General features: G+C 42.3%; 1 protein-coding gene across 1 annotated transcript in view; it reads right to left on the bottom strand.

Moving 5' to 3' along the window:
• The window catches only part of LOC111978043 (glutamate--cysteine ligase catalytic subunit), a 59,254-nt gene extending 42,761 nt beyond the window's left edge, over nt 1-16,493 (bottom strand). The window contains exon 1 of the mRNA XM_024007810.2: nt 15,895-16,493. Coding sequence (XP_023863578.1) covers nt 15,895-16,044 — 150 coding nt within the window. The 5' untranslated portion in view covers nt 16,045-16,493. The remainder of the gene's footprint in view (nt 1-15,894) is intronic.
• Nucleotides 16,494-20,655: the final 4,162 nt, after the last annotated feature.

Here is a 20,655-nt window from a genome sequence, read left to right as displayed (position 1 = left end):
AGTGTTGAGATAGCAGTTACCTGGTGGGTCTCAGCGTTTACAAGTGACTATGCGATATATGATGAACAGAGCGCGTAGCAATAGCGTAAAAAGAGGGGTAGGCGGCGACAATGCAAGATAGCCCGCGTAGCCAATGTGCCGGAGCACTCGTTGGTCGGCAATTGAACGTAGTATGTACAATGAATGTATCGTTAGTGACTATGCATATAAGATAAACAGAGAGTAGCAGCAGCGTAAAAGAGGCGAGTGAAGCGGAGGGCCAGCCAATGCACAATATGCGGGATAACCCTTGAGTTACCGTTACAGGGGAACATTGTATATAGACTTATTTTTCTACTGTATTATTGACTGTATGGTTGTTTTACTCCATGTGTAACTCTGTGTTGTTGTATGTGTCGAACTGCTTTGCTTTATCTTGGCCAGGTCGCAATTGTAAATGAGAACGTGTTCTCAACTTGCCTACCTGGTTAAATAAAGGTGATAGCTGAATTTATTTATTTTCTTTCAGCTCTCAATGTGTATAAGATGCACAATCAAGCCTAGAAACTATCACAGCTCAAATTCAGCCGACATGATTTTCATGTTATTAATATCAGTTTACGTTTTTTATATTACTGAACCTCAAGCCCACAGAGGCTTTCAACATCAATAAAAGCCAAGGGCATAAAATTAACACAAATCAAAGTTTATTTGTCACGTGCGCCAAATACAACAGGTGTAGACCTTACAGTGAAATGCTTACTTACAGGCTCTAACTAATAGTGCGGAGAAAAAAAAGTGTGTGTGTGTGTGTGTGTGTAGGTAAGTAAAGAAATAAAACAACAGTAAAAAGACATTTGAAAATAAGAGTAGCAAGGCAATATACAGAATCCGGTTAGTCAGGCTTATTGAGGTAGTATGTACATGTGGGTATGGTTAAAGTGACTATGCATATATGATGAACAGAGCGTAGCAATAGCGTAAAAAGAGGGGTAGGCGGGACAATGCAGATAGCCCGGTTAGCCAATGTGCGGGAGCACTGGTTGGTCGGGCCAATTGAGGTAGTATGTACATGAATGTATAGTTAGTGACTATGCATATAAGATAAACAGAGAGTAGCAGCAGCGTAAAAGAGGGGTTGGGAGGGGCACACAATGCAAATAGTCTGGGTAACCATTTGGTTACCTGTTCAGGAGTCTTATGGCTTGGGGGTAAAAACTGTTGAGAAGCCTTTTTGTCCTAGACTTGGCACTCTGGTACCGCTTGCCATGTRGTAGTAGAGAGTACAGTCTATGACTGGGGTGGCTGGGGTCTTCGACAATTTTCAGGGCCTTCCTCTGACACCGCCTGGTGTAGAGGTCCTGGATGGCAGGCAGCGTTGCCCCAGTGATGTACTGGGCCGTACGCACTACCCTCTATAGTGCCTTGCAGTCGGAGGCTGAGCAACTGCCGTACCAGGCAGTGATGCAACCAGTCAGGATGCTCTCAATTTTGCAGCTGTAGAACCTTTTGAGGATCTCAGGACCCATGCCAATTTTTTTTTCATTTCCTGAGGGGGAATAGGCTTTGTCGTGCCCTCTTCACAACTGTCTTGGTGTGTTTGGACCATTCTAGTTTGTTGTTGATGTTCAAATTCCTTGGTGTCCACCTGTCAACCTGCTCCACTACAGCCCCGTCRATGAGAACTGGGACGTGCTCGGTGCTCCTTTTCCTGTATTCCACAATCATCTCCTTAGTCTTGGTTACGTTGAGGGATAGGTTGTTATTCTGGCACCACCCGGCCAGGTCTCTGGCCTMCTCCCTATAGGCTGTCTCGTCATTGTCGGTGATCAGGCCCTACCACTGTTGTGTCGTCAGCAAACTTAATGACGGTGTTGGAGTCGTGCCTGGCCATGCAGTCGTGGGTGAACAGGGGGTACAGGAGGGGACTCGGCACGCACCCCTGGGGAGCTCTAGTGTTGAGGATCAACGTGGCAGATGTGTTGCTACCTACCCTCACCACCTGGGGACGGCCCGTCAGGAAGTCCAGGATCCAGTTGCAGAGGGAGGTGTTTAGTCCCAGGTTCCTTAGCTTAGTGATGAGCTTTGAGGGTACTATGGTGTTGAACGCTGCGCTGTAGTCAATGAATAGCATTCTCACATAGGTGTTCCTTTTGTCCAGGTGGGAAAGGGCAGTGTGGAGTGCAATAGAGATTGCATCATCCGTGGATCTATTGGGGCGGTATGCAAATTGGAATGGGTCTAGGGTTTCTGTGATAATAGTGTTGATGTGAGCCATCACCAGGCTTTCAAAGCACTTCATGGCTACGGACGTGAGTGCCACGGGTCTGTAGTCATTTAGGCAGGTTGCCTTTGTGCTCTTGGGCACAGGGACTATGGTGGTCTGCTTGAAGCATTTTGGTATTACAGACTCAATAAGGGACATGTTGAAAATGTCAGTGAAGACACCTGCCAGTTGGTCAGCACATGCCCGGAGCACACGTCCTGGTAATCYATCTGGCCMCGCAGCCTTGTGAATSTTGACCTGTTTAAAAGGTCTTACTCACGTCGGCTACGGAGAGCGTGATCACGCAGTCATCCGGAACAGCTGATGCTCTCATGCATGCCTCAGTGTTGCTTGCCTTGAAGCGAGCATAGAATTGATTTAGCTCGTCTAGTAGGCTCATGTCACTGGGCAGCTCACGGCTGTGCTTCCCTTTGTAGTTTGTAATAGTTTGCAAGCCCTGCCACATCCGACGAGCATCGGAGCCGGTGTAGTATGATTCAATCTTAGCCCTGTATTGACGCTTTGCCTGTTTGATGGTTCGTCGCAGAGCATAGCGGGATTTCTTGTAAGCTTCCGGGTTAGAGTCCCACACCTTGAAAGCGGCAGCTCTACCCTTTAGCTCAGTGCGAATGTTGCCTGTAATCCATGGCTTCTGGTTGGGATATGTACGTACAGTCACTGTGGGGACGACGTCCTCAATGTACTTATTGATAAAGCCAGTGACTGATGTGGTGTATTCCTCAATGTCATCGGAAGAATCCCGGAACATGTTCCAGTCTGTGATAGCAAAACAGTCCTGTAGTTTAGCATCTGCTTCATCTGACCATTTCTTTATAGACCGAGTCACTGGTGCTTCCTTCTTTAATTTTTGCTTGTAAGCAGGAATCAGGAGGATAGAATTGTGGTCGGATTTACCAAATGGAGGGCKAGGGAGAGCTTTGTACGCGTCTCTGTGTGGAGTACAKGTGATCTAGAATTTTTTYCCCTCTGGTTGCACATTTAACATGTTGATGGAAATTTGGTAGAACTGATTTGTTTCCCTGCATTAAAGTCTCCGGCCACTAGGAGCGCCGCCTCTGGGTGAGTGGTTTCCTGTTTGCTTATTTCCTTATACAGCTGACTGAGTGCAGTCTTAGTTCCCGGCATCTGTCTGTGGTGGTAAATAAACAGCCACGAAAGGTATAGCTGAGAACTCTCTAGGCAAGTAGTGTGGCCTGCAATTCATCATAATATACTCTACTTCAGGCGAGCAAAATCTAGAGACTTCCTTAAATTTCGTGCACCAGCTGTTGTTTACAAATATGCACAGACCGCCCCCCTCGTCTTACCGGAGTGTGCTGTTCTATCCTGCCGGTGCAACATGTATCCCGCTAGCTGAATATCCATGTCTTCATTCAGCCACGATTCCGTGAAACATAGGATATTACAGTTTTGATGTCCCGTTGGTAGGATATTCGTGATCGTACCTCGTCTWGTTTATTGTCCAATGATTGCACGTTGGCGAGTAATATTGACGGTAAAGGCAGCTTTCCTAGTTGCCTTCTGCGGGTCCGGACGAGGCATCCGGCTCTTCTTCATCTGCGTCGCTTCCTTTTGCGAATAATTGGGATGTCTGCCCTGTGGGGTGTTTGGAGAATATCGTGTGAGTCCTGCTTGCTGCTGTTGTTGAAAAAATCTGTCTAATCCGAGGTGAGTGATCGCTGTCCTGATATCTAGAAGCTCTTTTTTGCCGTAAGATACGGTTGCAGAAACATTATGTACAAAATAATTTACAAATATCGCGAAAAAACCTCACATAATAGCACAATTGGTTAGGAGATCGTAAAACGGCAGTCATCTCCTCCGGCGCCAAATGCGGGTCGATTTCAGTATTGGCTGGTAAGAATATATATTTAACCAGCCACGTCAATTTGCAGGGCTCTACAGTGCAAGTATTACATTTGTGAATAATAAATAGTCAAAAGTAAAATATGAGCAGGTGCGAGKTAGCGTTTGAAAACAGCTACTGCAKCATTCTTCTAAGTATTTCTTCTGTTTTGTTTCATAGCTGCTAATSAAACAAAGAAATGTGAATCATATATCCCAACTGGTGAAGTAACACTGCCTGGCAGGGGACCTGTGCGCACTGAGTGAAGTGCTGATAGATTCATTTTTGGATGCGTTGCACACAGGCATAAAAATTGGCCTCATGTACTCGAAAGCTTTTCTTGGCAATTTACAATATTTTGTTCAGAAGCTAGGTTGTGTTTCAACGTTACTTTGAGTCTGTTACTTCAACAGATAACGAAGAGACGTCCTACTCACTCAGATCCCAAATCTCACAGACACATGACGGACTTAAGGGGCCCCATTCCCACGGTAACCTGCACTTAAAGGGGCAGCTGAACATTTTGTCTCTGATATTTTGGTTAAAACTAGATTTTTTATTTAACTAGGCAAGTCAGTTAAGAACAAATTCTTATATACAATGTCGGCCTACCAAAAGGCAAAAAGCCTCTTGTGATGATGGGACTGGGATTAAAAACACTCCGGTCAMAGACCCAAAGCTCCGGTCACAAAAAATGTAATGAAACTGAGCAATATACCACATTACTTCTTACTAATATATTTATTGTTTTAGAAACATTACAAAGCATGGTCATCCGTAAAATATATATACAGTACCAGTCAAATGTTGAGACAACTTCTCATTCAAGGGTTTTTCCTTTATTTTACTATTTTCTACATTGTATAATAATAGTGAAGACATCAACACTATGAAATAACACATATAGAATCATGTAGTAACCAAAAATGTGAAACAAATCTAAATATATTTTAGATTGACTCTTCAAAGTATCCACCCTTTGCCATGACAGCTTTGCACACTCTTGGCATTCTCTCAACCAGCTTCATGCGGTAGTCACCTGGAATGCATTTCAATTAACATATGTGCCTTGTTAAAAGTTAATTTGTGGAATTTTTCCCTCTTAATGTGTTGGAGCCAATCAGTTGTGTTGTGACAAGGTAGGGGTGGTATACAGAAGATAGGGCTATTTGGTAAAAGACCAAGTCCATATTAAGGCAAGAACACCTCAAATAASCAAAGAGAAATGACAGTCCATCATTACTTTAAGATATGATGGTCAGTCAATCCATAAAATTTCAAGAACTTTGAAAGTGCGTCACAAAAACCATCAAGTGTTATGATGAAACTGGCTCTCATGAGGACCGCCACAGGAAAGGAAGACCCAGAGTTCCCTCTGCTGCAGAGGATAACTTTCATAGAGTTACCAGCCTCAGAAATTGCAGCTCAAATAAATTCTTCACATAGTTCAAGTAACAGACACATATCAACATCAATTGTTCATAGGAGACTGCGTGAATCAGGCCTTCATGGTCGAATTGCTGCAAAGAAACCACTACTGAAGGACACCAATAAGAAGAGACTTGCTTGGGTCAAAAAACATGAGCAATGGACATTAGACGGGTGGAAATCTGTCCTTTRGTCTGATGAGTCCAACAGATTTTTGGTTCCAACCGACTTGTCTTTGTGAGACGCAGAGTAGGTGAACGGATGATCTCACCATGTGTGGTTCCCACCGTGAAGCATGGAGGTGGTGGTGTGATGGTGCTTTGCTGGTGACACTGTCAGTGATTTATTTAGAATTCAAGGCACACTTAACCAGCATGGCTACSACAGCGATACACCATCCCATCTGGTTTGGGCTTAGTAGGACTATCATTTGTTTTTCAACAGGACAATGACCCAACACCTCCAGGCTGTGTAAGGGCTATTTGACCAAGAAGGAGAGTGATGGAGTGCTGTATCAGATGACCTGGCTTCCACAATCACCCGACCTCAACCCAAATTGAGATGGTTTGGGGTGAGTTGGTTTGGGGTGAGTTGGATCGCAGAGTGAAGGAAAAGCAGCCAACAAGTGCTCRGCATATGTGGGAGCTCCTTCAAGACTGTTGGAAAAACATTCCAGGTGAAGCTAATTGACAGAATGCCAAGAGTATGCAAAGCTGTCCTCAAGGCAAAGGGTGGCTACTTTGAAGAATATAAAATATATTTTGATTTGTTTAACAATTGTTTTGTTACTAAATGATTCCAGATGTGTTATTTCATAGTTTTGATGTCTTCACTATTATTCTACAATGTAGAAAAAAGTACAAATAAAGAAAAACCCTTGAATGAGTAGGTGTGTCCAAACTTTTGACTGGTACTGTATGTAATTGTGCCGAAAAAATATTTTGGCTGGTGGACCAAACATTTATTTTAGGCCCTGGTGTGCCATAACCTCAAACCTTTTCTATTCTCCAATGACAATACAAGATCATCAGCCATGAGGCTAAACTTYTATTTTTGATCATTTGAGCAGAATGGAGCAGACCTCTTCTACAAACACTACCACTACTACTTCTCCATTTTCTAAGAGACTAGTATTCATACAAATGGTTCCATAGCTTAAATAACTGAATAATAAATAAGTTACTGAACAAAGTTGAGCTGTCTAAATCAAAGACAGTTATGCAATGGTCAGCTGCTTTGAATGGGTTCAATGTTTATGGACAGAGTATAAACATCAAAGCATCCATTTGCAGGGGTGGAAGAAACRAATTACAACTACTTACGTTCCTGTAATTGTGTAGCTTTGTTGTGTACTTAAGTACATTTTCAAAACTATCCATTACAGAGTACAATCTAGAAAAAGGATACACATCATCATGGCAAGCACATAAAGTTTGAGCCTTTTGTAGCAGCTCGAAATGTTCACTTGTTTGTCAGTGACAAGTAACATGACCAGATGGACCAATACAATTCAATTCGACGCATTTCACAAAAACAGCCCAATCATAGCTGTGTATGCAAACCATATGATGATCTGTAGCAGGATTTTCTGGCAGTAAAAAAAAAAGGTAGCTACATGCCAAGAAAGAAAAAAAAGGTTTCCTAATCAACTTGAAGAATAAATGGTTCCTAACGAGATTGTATTGTCACCTGAACCTGCTCAGACACACACAGAGACAGAGCCAGGTCTTCTGAAGACCACGAGGAAGGACATCCCTGGCCGCAACTCAAAGAACACTTCAGCTTCAAGCAGAGAAGAGGAGACCGTGTAATTATGGAATGTAAGTTCTGCTTACCAAAGATGGTGGAGGTGGCTGCCTACAAAAACTCTGCGTCAAACTTGAGGAAACATGTAATGGTACGAAAAGTAAAGTTAGAAATATATTTTATCACCATGAATGGCGTTTGTTGTGTAGGCTAACAAAGTGTTGCTATTAGCCATTTGCAATCAATCTGTAGCATAATGCTAACATTAGCTAGCTCATCCTGTTGCTAGCTATTTAGAAGCTAACCCTGACCAACATCTTTACACAGCTGAAGGAACTATAAGCTRTAGTGCGGGCTACTACCGCATTGACATTATAGTGGCTAGTAGCCAGCCATCCGCATGGTGCGTCTCACAGGCAACCGTTGACAAGCTTGTCATTAATTTGATCTGTGAGGGCCAACAGCCATTCTCTGTGGTCGAACAACCAGCTTTTAAAGAGTTGGTAACCACACTGCATCCTCAATGCAAAGTCATCTTGAAAGAGATCGTGATACCTCACATCTCAAAATAGAGCTACTTAATGTTAAATCCCTCACTTCAAAGGCAGTTATAGTCAATGAACTAATCATAATCTTGATGTGATTAGCCTGACTGAAACATGGCTTAAGCCTGATGAATTTACTGTGTTAAATGAGGCCTCAGCTCCTGGTTACACTAGTGACCATATCCCCCGTGCATCCCGCAAAGGCGGAGGTGTTGCTAACATTTACAATAGCAAATTTCAATTTACAAAAAATCTTATTTTGAGCTTCTAGTCATGAAATCTATGCAGCCTACTCAATCACATTTTATAGCTACTGTTTACAGTTTCCTCACTGAGTTCCTATCGGACCTTGTAGTCATAGCAGGTAATATTCACATTTTTKGTGATTTTAATATTCACATGGAAAAGTCCACAGACCCACTCCAAAGGACTTTCGGAGCCATCATCGACTCAGTGGGTTTTGTCCAACATGTCTCTGGACCTACTCACTGTAACAGTCATACTCTGGACCTAGTTTTGTCCCATGGAATGAATGTTGTGGATCTTAATGTTTTTCCTCATAATCCTGGACTATCGGACCACCATTTTATTACGTTTGCAATCGCAACAAATAATCTGCTCAGACCCCAACCAAGGAGCATCAAAGTCGTGCTATAAATTCTGAGACAACCCAAAGATTCCTTGATGCCCTTCCAGACTCCCTCTGCCTACCCAAGGACGTCAGAGGACAAAARTCAGTTAACCACCTAACTGAGGAACTCAATTTAACCTTGCGCAATACCCTAGACGCAGCTCTCTCGACACTCTCCCCTCAAAAAAACAAACACTTTGTCATAAAAACCCACCTTCACTGTGTATCATAGCAAAATACCCTCTCTCAGCTGCCTATACCAGCTTTCCAGGAAAATTCGAGGAATGGCAACATGCTACCCACTCCCCATACATGACGGAAGGTCCCCTACGACTAGCTGGACACCAGTCACCACGTAATTCTCGCTCGCAGCTAATCACGAGCAGACGCCTCATCCACTCGATTGTGCTCGATCTAAATCCTTTTTCCCCTAACTTAAGTATTGAGGACATAAGAACAATCCCCAAATTTATTTATTCTGTATACTGCTCCAGCACCTCCTGTTCGCCATAGCGCATAAGAACGCCCAGCTATCCCCCACAGAACACGACGCAGGCTTTTCCACTTCAAGTACATGCTTCATACTCACTTCAATGCACATTCTTCTTCGAACGCACTAGCGATTCATGACATCTCATCATGCCCCTCTCAAAAGCACATCTTCTGCGCGTGACTCCTTCTCAGTTTAACTCCTCGTCGATGTATTCCTCCCAAAGTCAGTTGTCCCTGGAGTCTGCACAACTCTGCCAGGACTAGATCAAGAGAGGACACTCAAGTGTTTTAGTACTAATATCTTTTGACACAATGATGAAATAATCATGGCTCTAAACCTTCAAGCTGCATACTGACCCTATTTCCAAATCAACAACACCTGACAAACCACGATGCCCTCGCTTCTCACCTTCTAGCATTGGTCACCCTCTGCCGTTCTCTCTTTCCTCACGCTCCCCCTGAGATGTGTACCTGTTATCACAGGAAAATGGGAAGGGTAAGTTACTGAAAGCTGACACATTTCTAGACTTCCATAACACAATTACATCCAGTCGTACACTATCTTAGACAGCGACGCTGTCTCCACCACTAGACCTTCAAGCTAAAAAGTGTCCACGCGCTAATCAAGGCCTATTGAAAACTCCCATACACTTGAAACGAGAAGATATTTAAAAAAGCTATCGCCGGCCCCTCATTACTCTCGACAAAATTGTGCTCATCCTTTCTCAACACATCATGTCATGAAAACTGTTGCCGTCCACTACTATGCACAGCCCATCCCCTGAAGACACATCGTATTGACACATGCTTCAGTCCTGGTTTTAGTACCCCACCATCATAGCGCTCCACCCTCTGCAGCACTGCGCGCATCTTGTCCAAACGGGTGGGCTTAAATCCTTTACTACAAAATCTATTCAATTGTAGACTGAGGTCAGATTATGATAGCCTGGGGGCAGGGACCGCTGGGATGAGCCTAGGAGAGGTTCCACGTCCATTCGGGGGTTGCCCTCCTTTGTACATAAGGATCGAGATGTAGTTGCTTTTCAGGCCATTGATAATTTGTCAATGCACGCTAATCGGATCAACAACACTTTTTTTGGGAGAACTTGGGAAACCGGTCCAGCGAGGGAGAAAAGCACATATCCGAGCTAGCTCTGCCAATTACTGATCCTCAGGCTTGTATCGGTACTCTGTATACTGTGCATGCAGATATATGGTCTGGATGGTGATAACCAAGTGCCAGAATTTGTTACTTGCACCATGTTCAAGGTTGAAGTAGGCTGTTAACTGGGACATTAATCCATAGCTACTCCAAGCCCTATTGTCTAATGTTATTAAGGGTGTAATTCATGTGTTTACACCAAAGTTACATTACTTATAATTGAGACCAGCTTGATATTGTATTTATTCAAATCATATGTATCTAGCTGTTTTGGGGAAATAGATCAGTTAAGCATCCAGATCAGGAAATGTGTACGCAGTTAAACATAAGTGTTTTTATAATACATATTCCACGCAGCCTATGAAGGCGGGACAAATGGTACCGAACGCAGGCAATGGACACAATTAGGCTAATCAGGGGAAATCTGAGGGTGGAAAGGCAGCACCTGCATCAGAGTTCGGAGGCGCCTGGGTCCTTAGAAGCTATGTAAGCCACATGTGTGCGCATAACAGAAAGATTGGATTTCTAGGGAGGGCTAAACACCAGGTAGTGACGAGAACTATATTAACGTAGAGCTGAGGAGACAGAAAGCAATGATGTTCCCATAAGGATCCTCAAACAAAACAGTATTTTTCGTAGTCGGTCTGATCTAACTTGCACATAGGTATGTCATAGAGACTGGCTATCAACTCATTACTGGTAAGCAGCGTCGAGAGCAAACAGCCGTGAGATGCACTGGAAATCTCTCATATTTAGACACAGGGATGATAGACATGCTGTGTTCGACGGGACCAGGACCTGTGCGATCTCACAATCTACGTAAACATTGCATCGAACCTTAATGTCAAAAATGTGCATGAAAGAAAATTAATCCATGCCTTTGTTTAACTTCTAGTTAGACTACGTGCAAATGCTCTACTTTCCCGGCTACCTGGATAAAGACTAAATTTAAACCTTCAGTTAGTGCAAAATATGGGTACTAGATCTCGACTAGCCCAAGATTTGATCATATTACTCTGGCAGGTGCTAGGAGCGACAACCCATCAACCAGACCATGGTGAAGCTTCCATGCATGAGAATGCACGAGGGATGGTGGACGATATGTAAAAAGGTTAACCTTTGGAACTATCACATTAAGCGGAGCTCCTATTCAGAATCATGGGTTGCGCTTACCCCCAGCAGCCGGCTATTTATCGACACTATTTGGGATGCTACTCGTAGTATCCTGTAACCTGCGTCCTTGTACCTCGCAAGCGCGTCACAAGTCGAAGGTGAGCCTCCTTAATTGATCCTAACGCATTTTCAAGACAAGTGTATAGAGTTGGACGATACATGGGAAATATACCTTCGCTCAAATTAGGACGTATGCCTTGACTCTGATATGTTAGTGGATGGTATCTGACCAATCCCGATTCTGTTGAAGTATGGAACTTGTCAATAATGTCAAATATCTTCTAAAAGTTCATTCATTGAGACATATTCTACTCTCCTGCAAAAAGTGGGGACACATCGAGGAATGGATTGCAGATGTTGATCTCTGGCCCTAGTGGAGTGTGTGAAGGTAGTGAGTAGTAGTGCTAGGGAGAGACCCATGAAAAATAATAGGGAGCGAGCGCGACCGTACCTGGTGGATATGCGCCAAGCATCTTATACGTTGTATCTGCCTTTTTGCGGATCAGCCATCTTCTGTCCTTGAGGAAGTTTTTTGCCTCTTTGGCTCCTTAGATCAAGGTCGAGCTGATGAAGATGCAATTGGTTAGGGTGAATCCGGCGTGGGGAGCCATGTCGATCGCGGCTATGGGCAACAGGGTTCCAATCACCTTTGCGTGGGTTGAGGTCTTGAATCGAAGAGTTCGTAACTTTCATGGTAGGGGTTGAAAGCCCCGGCTACTATTGAGAGTTGTGCCCCGCTGCAGAGACCCTATGTGCTGGGCTATAACCTCCGCATCGAGCATGTCAGCGAACGGTAGTTGTTCGCGCTTTGAAAAGAGTACTGCCCCCCGTCTGGCTGGTTTGGGCTGTGGCTTGGCAACAGTGCGTGGGTGATCGTTTCCTAAGTCACTGAATGCCAATGTGGTGCATCTGTCCTCGGGGCGATACATCCAAATACACAGCAATGGGGAGCCACATCAGACACACATCTGGATCTGAGACATGCGTTTGAACAAAATGGGCGTTCACTGGACACACACACTACTGGCACACTACACATGCATGCTGGACAAACACCCATACATGCTGTGGACAAACACACGCTGGACAACACACACATACACTGGTAGCTTGGTATCACACACGCTGGACACACACATGCTGGACACACGCTGGACATGCCGGACAGAATCTTGTGGCTGAACCTCGCACATTTCTACAGCTGGTAACGTTCCCGTGGTTGACACCATACTACGTGGTGGCAAAATGACGCTCTGGCGACAGCGGGTGATTAACCATCCGACTTATATCCTTTTCGGGTTCCGAGGAGTGGGATGAGAGGCTGTGTCTCCTGACCCATCCTGTCTCAGTCTCCAGTAGTTTATGTGTCGGGGGGCTAGGGTCAGTCTGTTATATCTGGGTACTTCTCCTGTCTTATCCGGTGTCCGTGGTGAATTTAAGTATGCTCTCTCTAATTCCTCTCTCTCGGAGGACCTGAGCCCTAGGACCATGCCTCAGGACTACCTGGATGATGACTCATTGCTGTCCCAGTCCACCTGGCCGTGCTGCTGCTCCAGTTTCAACTGTTCTGCCTGCAGCTATGAAACCCTGACCTGTTCACTGGAGTGCTACCTGTCCCAGACCTGCTGTTTTCAACTCTCTAGAGGCAGGAGTGGTAGAGATACTCTTAAATGATCAGCTATGAAAAGCCAACTGACATTTACTCCGAGGTGCTGACTTGTTGCACCCTCGACAACTATTGTGATTATTATATTTGACCATGCTGGTCATTTATGACAATTTAAACATCTTGGCATGTTCTGTTATAATCTCCACCCGGCACAGCCAGAAGAGGACTGGCCACCCCTCATAGCCTGGTTCTCTCTAGGTTTCGGCCTTTCTAGGGAGTTCTTCCTAGCCACCTTGCTTCTACACCTGCATTGCTTGCTGTTTGGGTTTTAGGCTGGGTTTCTGTACAGCACTTTGAGATATAGCTGATGTAAGAAAGGCTATATAAATAATTTGGATTTGATCTCCAGACCTACTGTTCGTTCAAGAATACATGAAGCTGCCAATCACATGAAGAACACAGTTATGGTACACCTTGGCAGGGTAAATTATGTTGCCACCATCACCGATTGTTGGACAGCTCATCAAAGGAATTACATCGTGGTCACATGTCACTGGACAGATGAAGAAACTCTTGGTGAGACGTTCTGCTGCACTCACTTGCAAGAGATTGAGAGGTTCCCAAACATTTGATGTGCTTGCAGGTGCCCTCGATGACATCCATTGTGCATACAGAATCAGGGGGAAAGTGGTAAGAACCACAACCGACAGTGGATCAAACTTCATCAAAGCATTCAATGTTCTTGGTGAGCAGAGCCAGGCAGTAGAGTCCGCAGATCGAGACTCAGATGCTGAAGAGCCAGCAGAGCAGGTTGCATACCAAGACCCATATTCCATCCTGAAAAATGACAGTGGCCTAGAATATAAACTCCCTCAGCATCAATTGTGTGCATGTCACCTGCTGAACCTCATTGCAACAGATTCTGCGTTGGCAGAAACAAATAGTGATAGCTACAAAAGGTTGTCCAGGACGTCTTTGCCAAATGCCAAGCCATGTGGAATAAAATGGGGCGTTCAACCTTAGCTGCTGAAGTTGTAGAGAATGAGTGCAAACTGCAGTKCATCCGTCCAAATYAAACACATTGGTACTCAACTTACCTGRCTGTGGAGAGGATCACACGTATCATACAAGAGAAGGGGGAGGATGCCATAAGAAATTAGTGTGAAGAATTAAAAGTGAAAATGTGAGTAGCAATTATTTGAATCCAAGTTMTGTTTTCCTATTACAGTAATATGTATTGTCCATGAAATTTTAGAATTCTAAGAGGTACTACATTTACCTTAATCCTTCAGGCTGAGCCTGGCAGAAATGTCCTTCTTGAATGAGTACTGCAAAGTGATGAAGCCTTTGGTCTCAGCTTTGAACATTCTACAGTCTGAGATCAACACGCATATGTGGTGGCTGCTGCCAGTGATCTTCTTACTAAAAACAAAACTTCAAAGGCTGGAAGCATCTTGCCAAATGTGCCTACCACTTATCAGAGCCATTCAGAACGGTCTCCAAAAGCACTTTGGAGAAATGATGAGAGGAGCCACAGCTTATTGCTGCTGCAATCCTTCTGCCAAAGTTCAAGACGTCTTGGACTGACAAAGCTGATGTCATCACAGCCAGTATGATTTCTTTACTCCAAAAGGTTTTAACCTCATTGTCCATATGATTATATATTTTAGTCTGAGTCTTTTCTTAAATAGTTTTTTTTGTTTTGTTTTCTATTTTCCATTATTTAAGTTGCTGGACAATAACCTTTTCATATAACTATGTTTGGGTACAGCCAGACATGGACTCACCTCATTAGAGAATTTGTTAGGTCTGAATGTATTTGAACAACTCAAATCAATCTCAGTATCTGAGAATAACAAGTGYGGAAGTCTGTGTTAGAGCTATTGCAATGCCAATACTATGATTGTGTTGCCAGCCACATAACACAGAGTTTGCTGAAACACTGAATATGTGAATGTTGTGTTGTTTCCAATGTACAGGTTTGGCGTACCTGAAGAATCATCTTGACACAATCACACAGGACGAGACTGCTCATCTAAGGCAGCATTCATCTGATGAAGATTTCTTCATCACTGACAACCAAACGGTCAGAAGGTACAGGGGAGGTGGATGGATATCTTGCTAGTCCATCGRACTAAATGGATTTACTTCATTTGTTTCCGTACATAAATAAGTTGCCGCCTGTGAGCGTCTTTTTAGCTGTGCTGGACTACGCTTCACTGCAAAGCGAGCTAGGATAGACTCAATTAACTTAGAAAATCAGCTCCTACTGAAACTGAACAGCAAATTCAGAGACAACTGAAGTGAGTTAAGTGTTCAATAGGCAGTTCCACAAAAAATATGCCTTTTGAACATTTGTATATGTTAAGTTGAAGATTAAATATTAAAATCAGCTGTGCTGAATCTTATCTTGTTGGTTATTTTCTGGTGTTTTATGGAACATTTAGCCTGTCAAACATTACATGTAAACAATATTACATATACAGTAGTATATTGAAAAGTTTTTGTAAAAGTTATTGTAAAAGGAGAATAAAAATAACCATCAAAATAGCAAATTATTTTAGAACTTGGTAACTTTTACTCTGAGTWCTTTTTAAAAATGTGCTACTTTTTACTTTTAGTTGATTTTTTTTTTTTTTTTTTTTACACCAGTACTTTTACTTGATTACAATTTAAATAAATTAACAGTACTACTGCTTGAGTAGGATTTTACARTACTCTTTCCACCCATGTCCATTTGTGTGATTACTGGAAAAAAAATTATGATTATCATTTGTATGAACTACTGTACTGATGCCCAGATGTGACTGATATCAACACTAGTTACACTGTTACTGTAAATCGGTTACAAGTTTCATCATCACAATCAAGTTGGCACGTTGTCAACATAGTTGCAACTTCACTGGTGATAGCGCACACTCACTGACTGACATTACTGAGATCACATGTAATACAAAAAATACGTTTATGTAAAAGTTCAGCCATGGCAGCCTTACCTCATCACCCCATAACAATACATCCTTCTGTCGTTCTTTCACCTTGTTATAGATGTTGAGAAACTGAACGATGCCATGCTTCCTGACATGGTCTGCATACTTTTTGGTTTCTTCCCAGTTGAGCGGTGACCCTTGTGACAGCAAGCCCATAGCACAAGCGTTCGGCACCAACAGCGAGACTAGCGCGTACTATTTTGTTTAGCTACCGTTAGCTATTAATTTTGCTCGTTAGCTAACGTTATTTAGCCAAGTTCAGCGATGTAGCTAGCTAGTTACTTTCAACAAAACAAAACTCGAGCAAAATTAACACTGATGTAGTTATTTAAATTGTAACGCTGATACTTATTAGGTAGCTAGACAAAAASGGGGAGGCCTTCACATATCTCTTGCTATCTCGAAAGCTAATACAATGTCCCACGCGCGGAATAGAAATGCCAAGGTTGTTACCCCATGCAATACCTATTTAATTCAGAATAGAAATTACACTTAAAKATATTTCCCGGGAATGAATCACTTCCTTATAACGTTAGTGAGAAACGGCCAATTCAATCCGCTAGCCAAGCATCCACTGTTTGAGTGTGCAAAATGTCCTAGTTCACAGACTTAACGTTGACTGAACACACGTGACCGTGTGGCGCGCGTCATGTTATGACTCAGCAATCTTTMCCTCCTCCCTCAAAACCTTCAATGAACATTATTCTCAATTTGGCATGCCAAAACCAGTCTACTAAGTATGTGTACTTAGTAGACATACTTTTTCAAGACTATTATTATTATTATTATATGTGTATTTTTTTCCCATTGTATTGTAAAATAATTAATAAATAATCTTACAAAAAAACAATATATTTTTGTACACACACTTTAATAGACTGGTTTTGGTAGATCAACTATAAAATAATGTTAATTTAAGGTTTTGAGGGAGGAGGCTAAGATTGCTGAATCATAACATGACACACCCCCACACAGTCACTTGTTCAGTCACAACATCCCCACCCCAGACACAGCTGCTCACACCCCAGCTCCAGCACCCACATCACTCTCTGCCACATGGCCTCAAACTGGACCATTTTGTTTCTCTCCTTCACCCACACACTTTCAACATTTAGATAATAAGCATTTTACCTTTCCATTGTGTTAACGATGGAGGGCTGGTTGATTTCCAGTTTTTAAGTCTGTGTTGACGAGTAAAGAATCTTCCAACCCATTGTGTGTCTCACTGCACCTTCATATGCCATATCTTTAAATATGCAGACAGACAGATTAAAAGTAAATTTACATTGTAATACTTCCAACAGCCAACTTTCTAACTCTGCCCATAATTTTGGGACTTTATAGCGTTCCCAGAAGCCATGGACTATTGAGTCATTGTTAGTTTTACACTAAAGAYATAACTCTGCTATTATGCTCTAGAATTTGTGAATTTTGYCTCTTGTGTAATACATTCTATACATTAATTTATACTGGATTAAGGCACRCATTTTCGTTAACTGTAATTTAGTTAGTTACGTTCCAACATCCCCTCCATCTTGTGCCAATATCAGTTTTTTAAAGTCTTGGTTCCAATAGTTTATGCTTTTTCTAAGGGAATGTCATTTGGATCGGTCTCTCCAAGGTTTTGTATATCTTAGCAATCATATAAATATAATTTTATGACACAAACAGGATTCCCTCAAGATTGTTCTGATGTCCAAAGATTTCAAATCGAAATTTCTTCATACAAAACTTTTAAGTTGCATGTATTTGAAAATATCTACATTGGTCAGTCCAACATTGCTTTTTAATTCTGTCATGGAAATACACGTATTTCCTATTACCAAGTCATTTACGGTTTCTATGACATTAGTTCTCCATGTGGACCAATTTATGGGTGAATTCGGAATAACTATGAAAGGATTGTTCCATACAGTTGTGTTTTTAGGGAGTGATATTGGTTCTTGTAAAATACGTTTAATTTTCTTCCATATTGTTATCGTGTTCTTAACTATGATGTTGTTAATGTTCTTAGCTTTATCCTTTGAAAATAGACATGTGAAAAGATTCTGGGGATGACCATGTGTATCTTCAATATGTAACCATCGTTCCTCTTTAGTGCATTTTACTATACACTGTTACAGTGTCGATTTTAGCATGTTAATCTTGGTGGGGCTAAAAAAACGTATTTTTTTAGATGCATGCCAACAAAGCCACTACACTACACAACACAACCCTAAACAATACATTAACTGCACTATAACAGTGACAAACGATGCTCACAAACTGTTACGTCCTACATAAAGCTGTCCCAACAGCAGTTTTCTTTTCAGCACCATGGAGTGAATCCTTACCACCACTACACCTGGCTATCAGGAGCTTTGTCTGGCAGCAAAACAGTTCATTCAGCCTCATTTACTGCCTTTAAAAAAAACATAGCTGATATGGCTGACTTGCTTAAACAAACGTGGTTTCTACTGACAATTGAGATGTACAAACTATGGCATAAGGGAACGATGAGCGGATAAGAGGCAATCCGTAATTTCGTTTAAGACATTCATGAGCGAGCTAAGATGGACGTAGTCAATATAACTATTTGTTAAGAACTTTTGAAATGTACAGCGACAGAATTCAGAACATGGGCCGTTCTTACAGTATTCTCTCTGTACACCAAATCAGAACCATGTGTCACGGCTGGCTAGGTGTGTAGATAGGAATCAGGTGCAGAGAGCAGAGAGGTCCAGGGAAAAGATGCACTTTAACTTCTCTAGGATAGGGGGCAGCATTTTCACTTTTGGATAAATAGTGTGCCCAATTTCAACTTCCTTCTACTCATCCCCAGAATATAAGATATGCATATTATTAGTAGATTTGGATAGAAAACACTCTGAAGTTTCTAAAACTGTTTGAATCATGTCTGTGAGTATCACAGAATATCACGTATCACTTATGTAGCAGGCAAAACCCCGAGGACTAACCATTCAGATGTTTTTTTGTTTTGTTTAGGTGACCATCTGTTCAATGAGTTTTCATTGGGATACTAGATTTCTAATCAACCTGTTTGCAGTTCCTACCGCTTCCACTGGATGTCACCAGTCTTTGGAAATAGGTTGAGGTTATTCCTTTGTGGAATGAAGAAGAACGGCCATCTGGAATCAGTGTAACGTTATGTGAACTGTTTGAGAGTTGCGCAAGACTAGAAAAGTAGCGTTAGTTTGTTGACCTCCTGTATTGAAAACAGATAGACCTGTCTTCAATTTGATCGATTATTAACGTTTACAAATACCTTAAGTTGTATTACAAAAGTAGTTTGAAATGTTTTGGCAAAGTTTAGAGGTAATTTTTTAGATATTTTGTAGTGACTGTGCGCAAATTGGAAGCTATTTTTTTCTGGATCAAACGCGCCAAATAAATTGACATTTTGGACATATATGGACGGAATTAATCGAACAAAAGGACCATTTGTGATGTTTATGGGACATATTGGAGTGCCAATAGTAAGGCATGATTTATATTTTATTTCTGCGTTTTGTGTTGCGTCTGCAGGGTTGAAATATGCTACACTCTCTTTGTTTACTGTTGTGCTATCATCAGATAATAGCATCTAATGCTTTCGCCGAAAAGCCTTTTTGAAATCTGACATGTTGGCTGGATTCACAACGAGTGTAGCTTTAATTTGGTATCTTATATGTGTGATTTAATGAAAGTTTGATTTTATATCATTTTTTTGAATTTGGCGCTCTACATTTTCCCTTGMTATTGGCCAAGCGTCCCACATATCCCAGGGAGGTTAATGCGGCACCAAAAGTAAATGCCCAAACACGCAGGGCGCAAAACACTGACCAACCCAACACAACGGGTAACACGGTCCAGAGCACAAACAACACCAACGACACAAACGTGAATATGAAAATAATCCCGCACAACAAAGGGGCGGGTTCCACACGTTAAATAGGGAAGCAAATCAAGCACATACAAAATAGGAACAGGTGAAACTAATGAGACAAAACTAACCGAAAAGAAAAAGGGATCGGTGGCGGCTATTAGGCCGGTGACGACGACCGCCGAGCACCACCCGAAAAGGCGGGGGAGCCAACTTCGACAGGAGTCGTGACACCATGGGATAAATAAAAGGGGCATATAAGCAGACAATGAAAGCTCTTACAATATTCGATGAGCACATTTCTCTAAAACAGGCTATAGGCCTGATGTGCACCACCAAGTCAGCACAGTAGGCTAAGTAATGAGGGGGAAAGGGACCAAATTATTAGGGTGAGGCACATGGGCTACTAACAGCTTACTACACAACATACACTTAGTATTACTTTCTTAGCTACAGTATACATATCTCCATGGCATATTACATAATTTATGCATACAATACATTTTTGKACTCACTTTATTGTGCTGTGCCCACTTGAACAGGAAGGTGGAGCAGCGGTCCTTCTTGTGGGTAAATTTTGTCATCAAAGTCATTCTCTGGATTTATGGTGCTTTCAAGACAACTGGGAACTTGGAAAAAAACAAGGTCAAATCATGACGTCAGTGATCTTCAGGTCGGAGCTCTGGAAAGAGACCAGAGTCCCCGACTTGAAATTCCGAGTTGGTTGACCGTTCAAATGTATTTTCCCAGTTGAAGCTAGTTTTTTTCCGAGTTCCCAGTTGTCTTGAACTCACTGAAGTCTGAGATTTCCCAGTTCCGAGTTTCCAGTGGTTTTGAATGCGGCAGAAATCATGCTGGATTGACAACATGCCAATGTACTCAACCTTTTCTGGCCCATGATGTTG

The sequence above is a fragment of the Salvelinus sp. IW2-2015 genome, linkage group LG18, assembly GCF_002910315.2.
Source record: "Salvelinus sp. IW2-2015 linkage group LG18, ASM291031v2, whole genome shotgun sequence".
Lineage (NCBI taxonomy): Eukaryota > Metazoa > Chordata > Actinopteri > Salmoniformes > Salmonidae > Salvelinus > Salvelinus sp. IW2-2015.
This window is presented reverse-complemented; position numbering and strand designations above follow the sequence as displayed.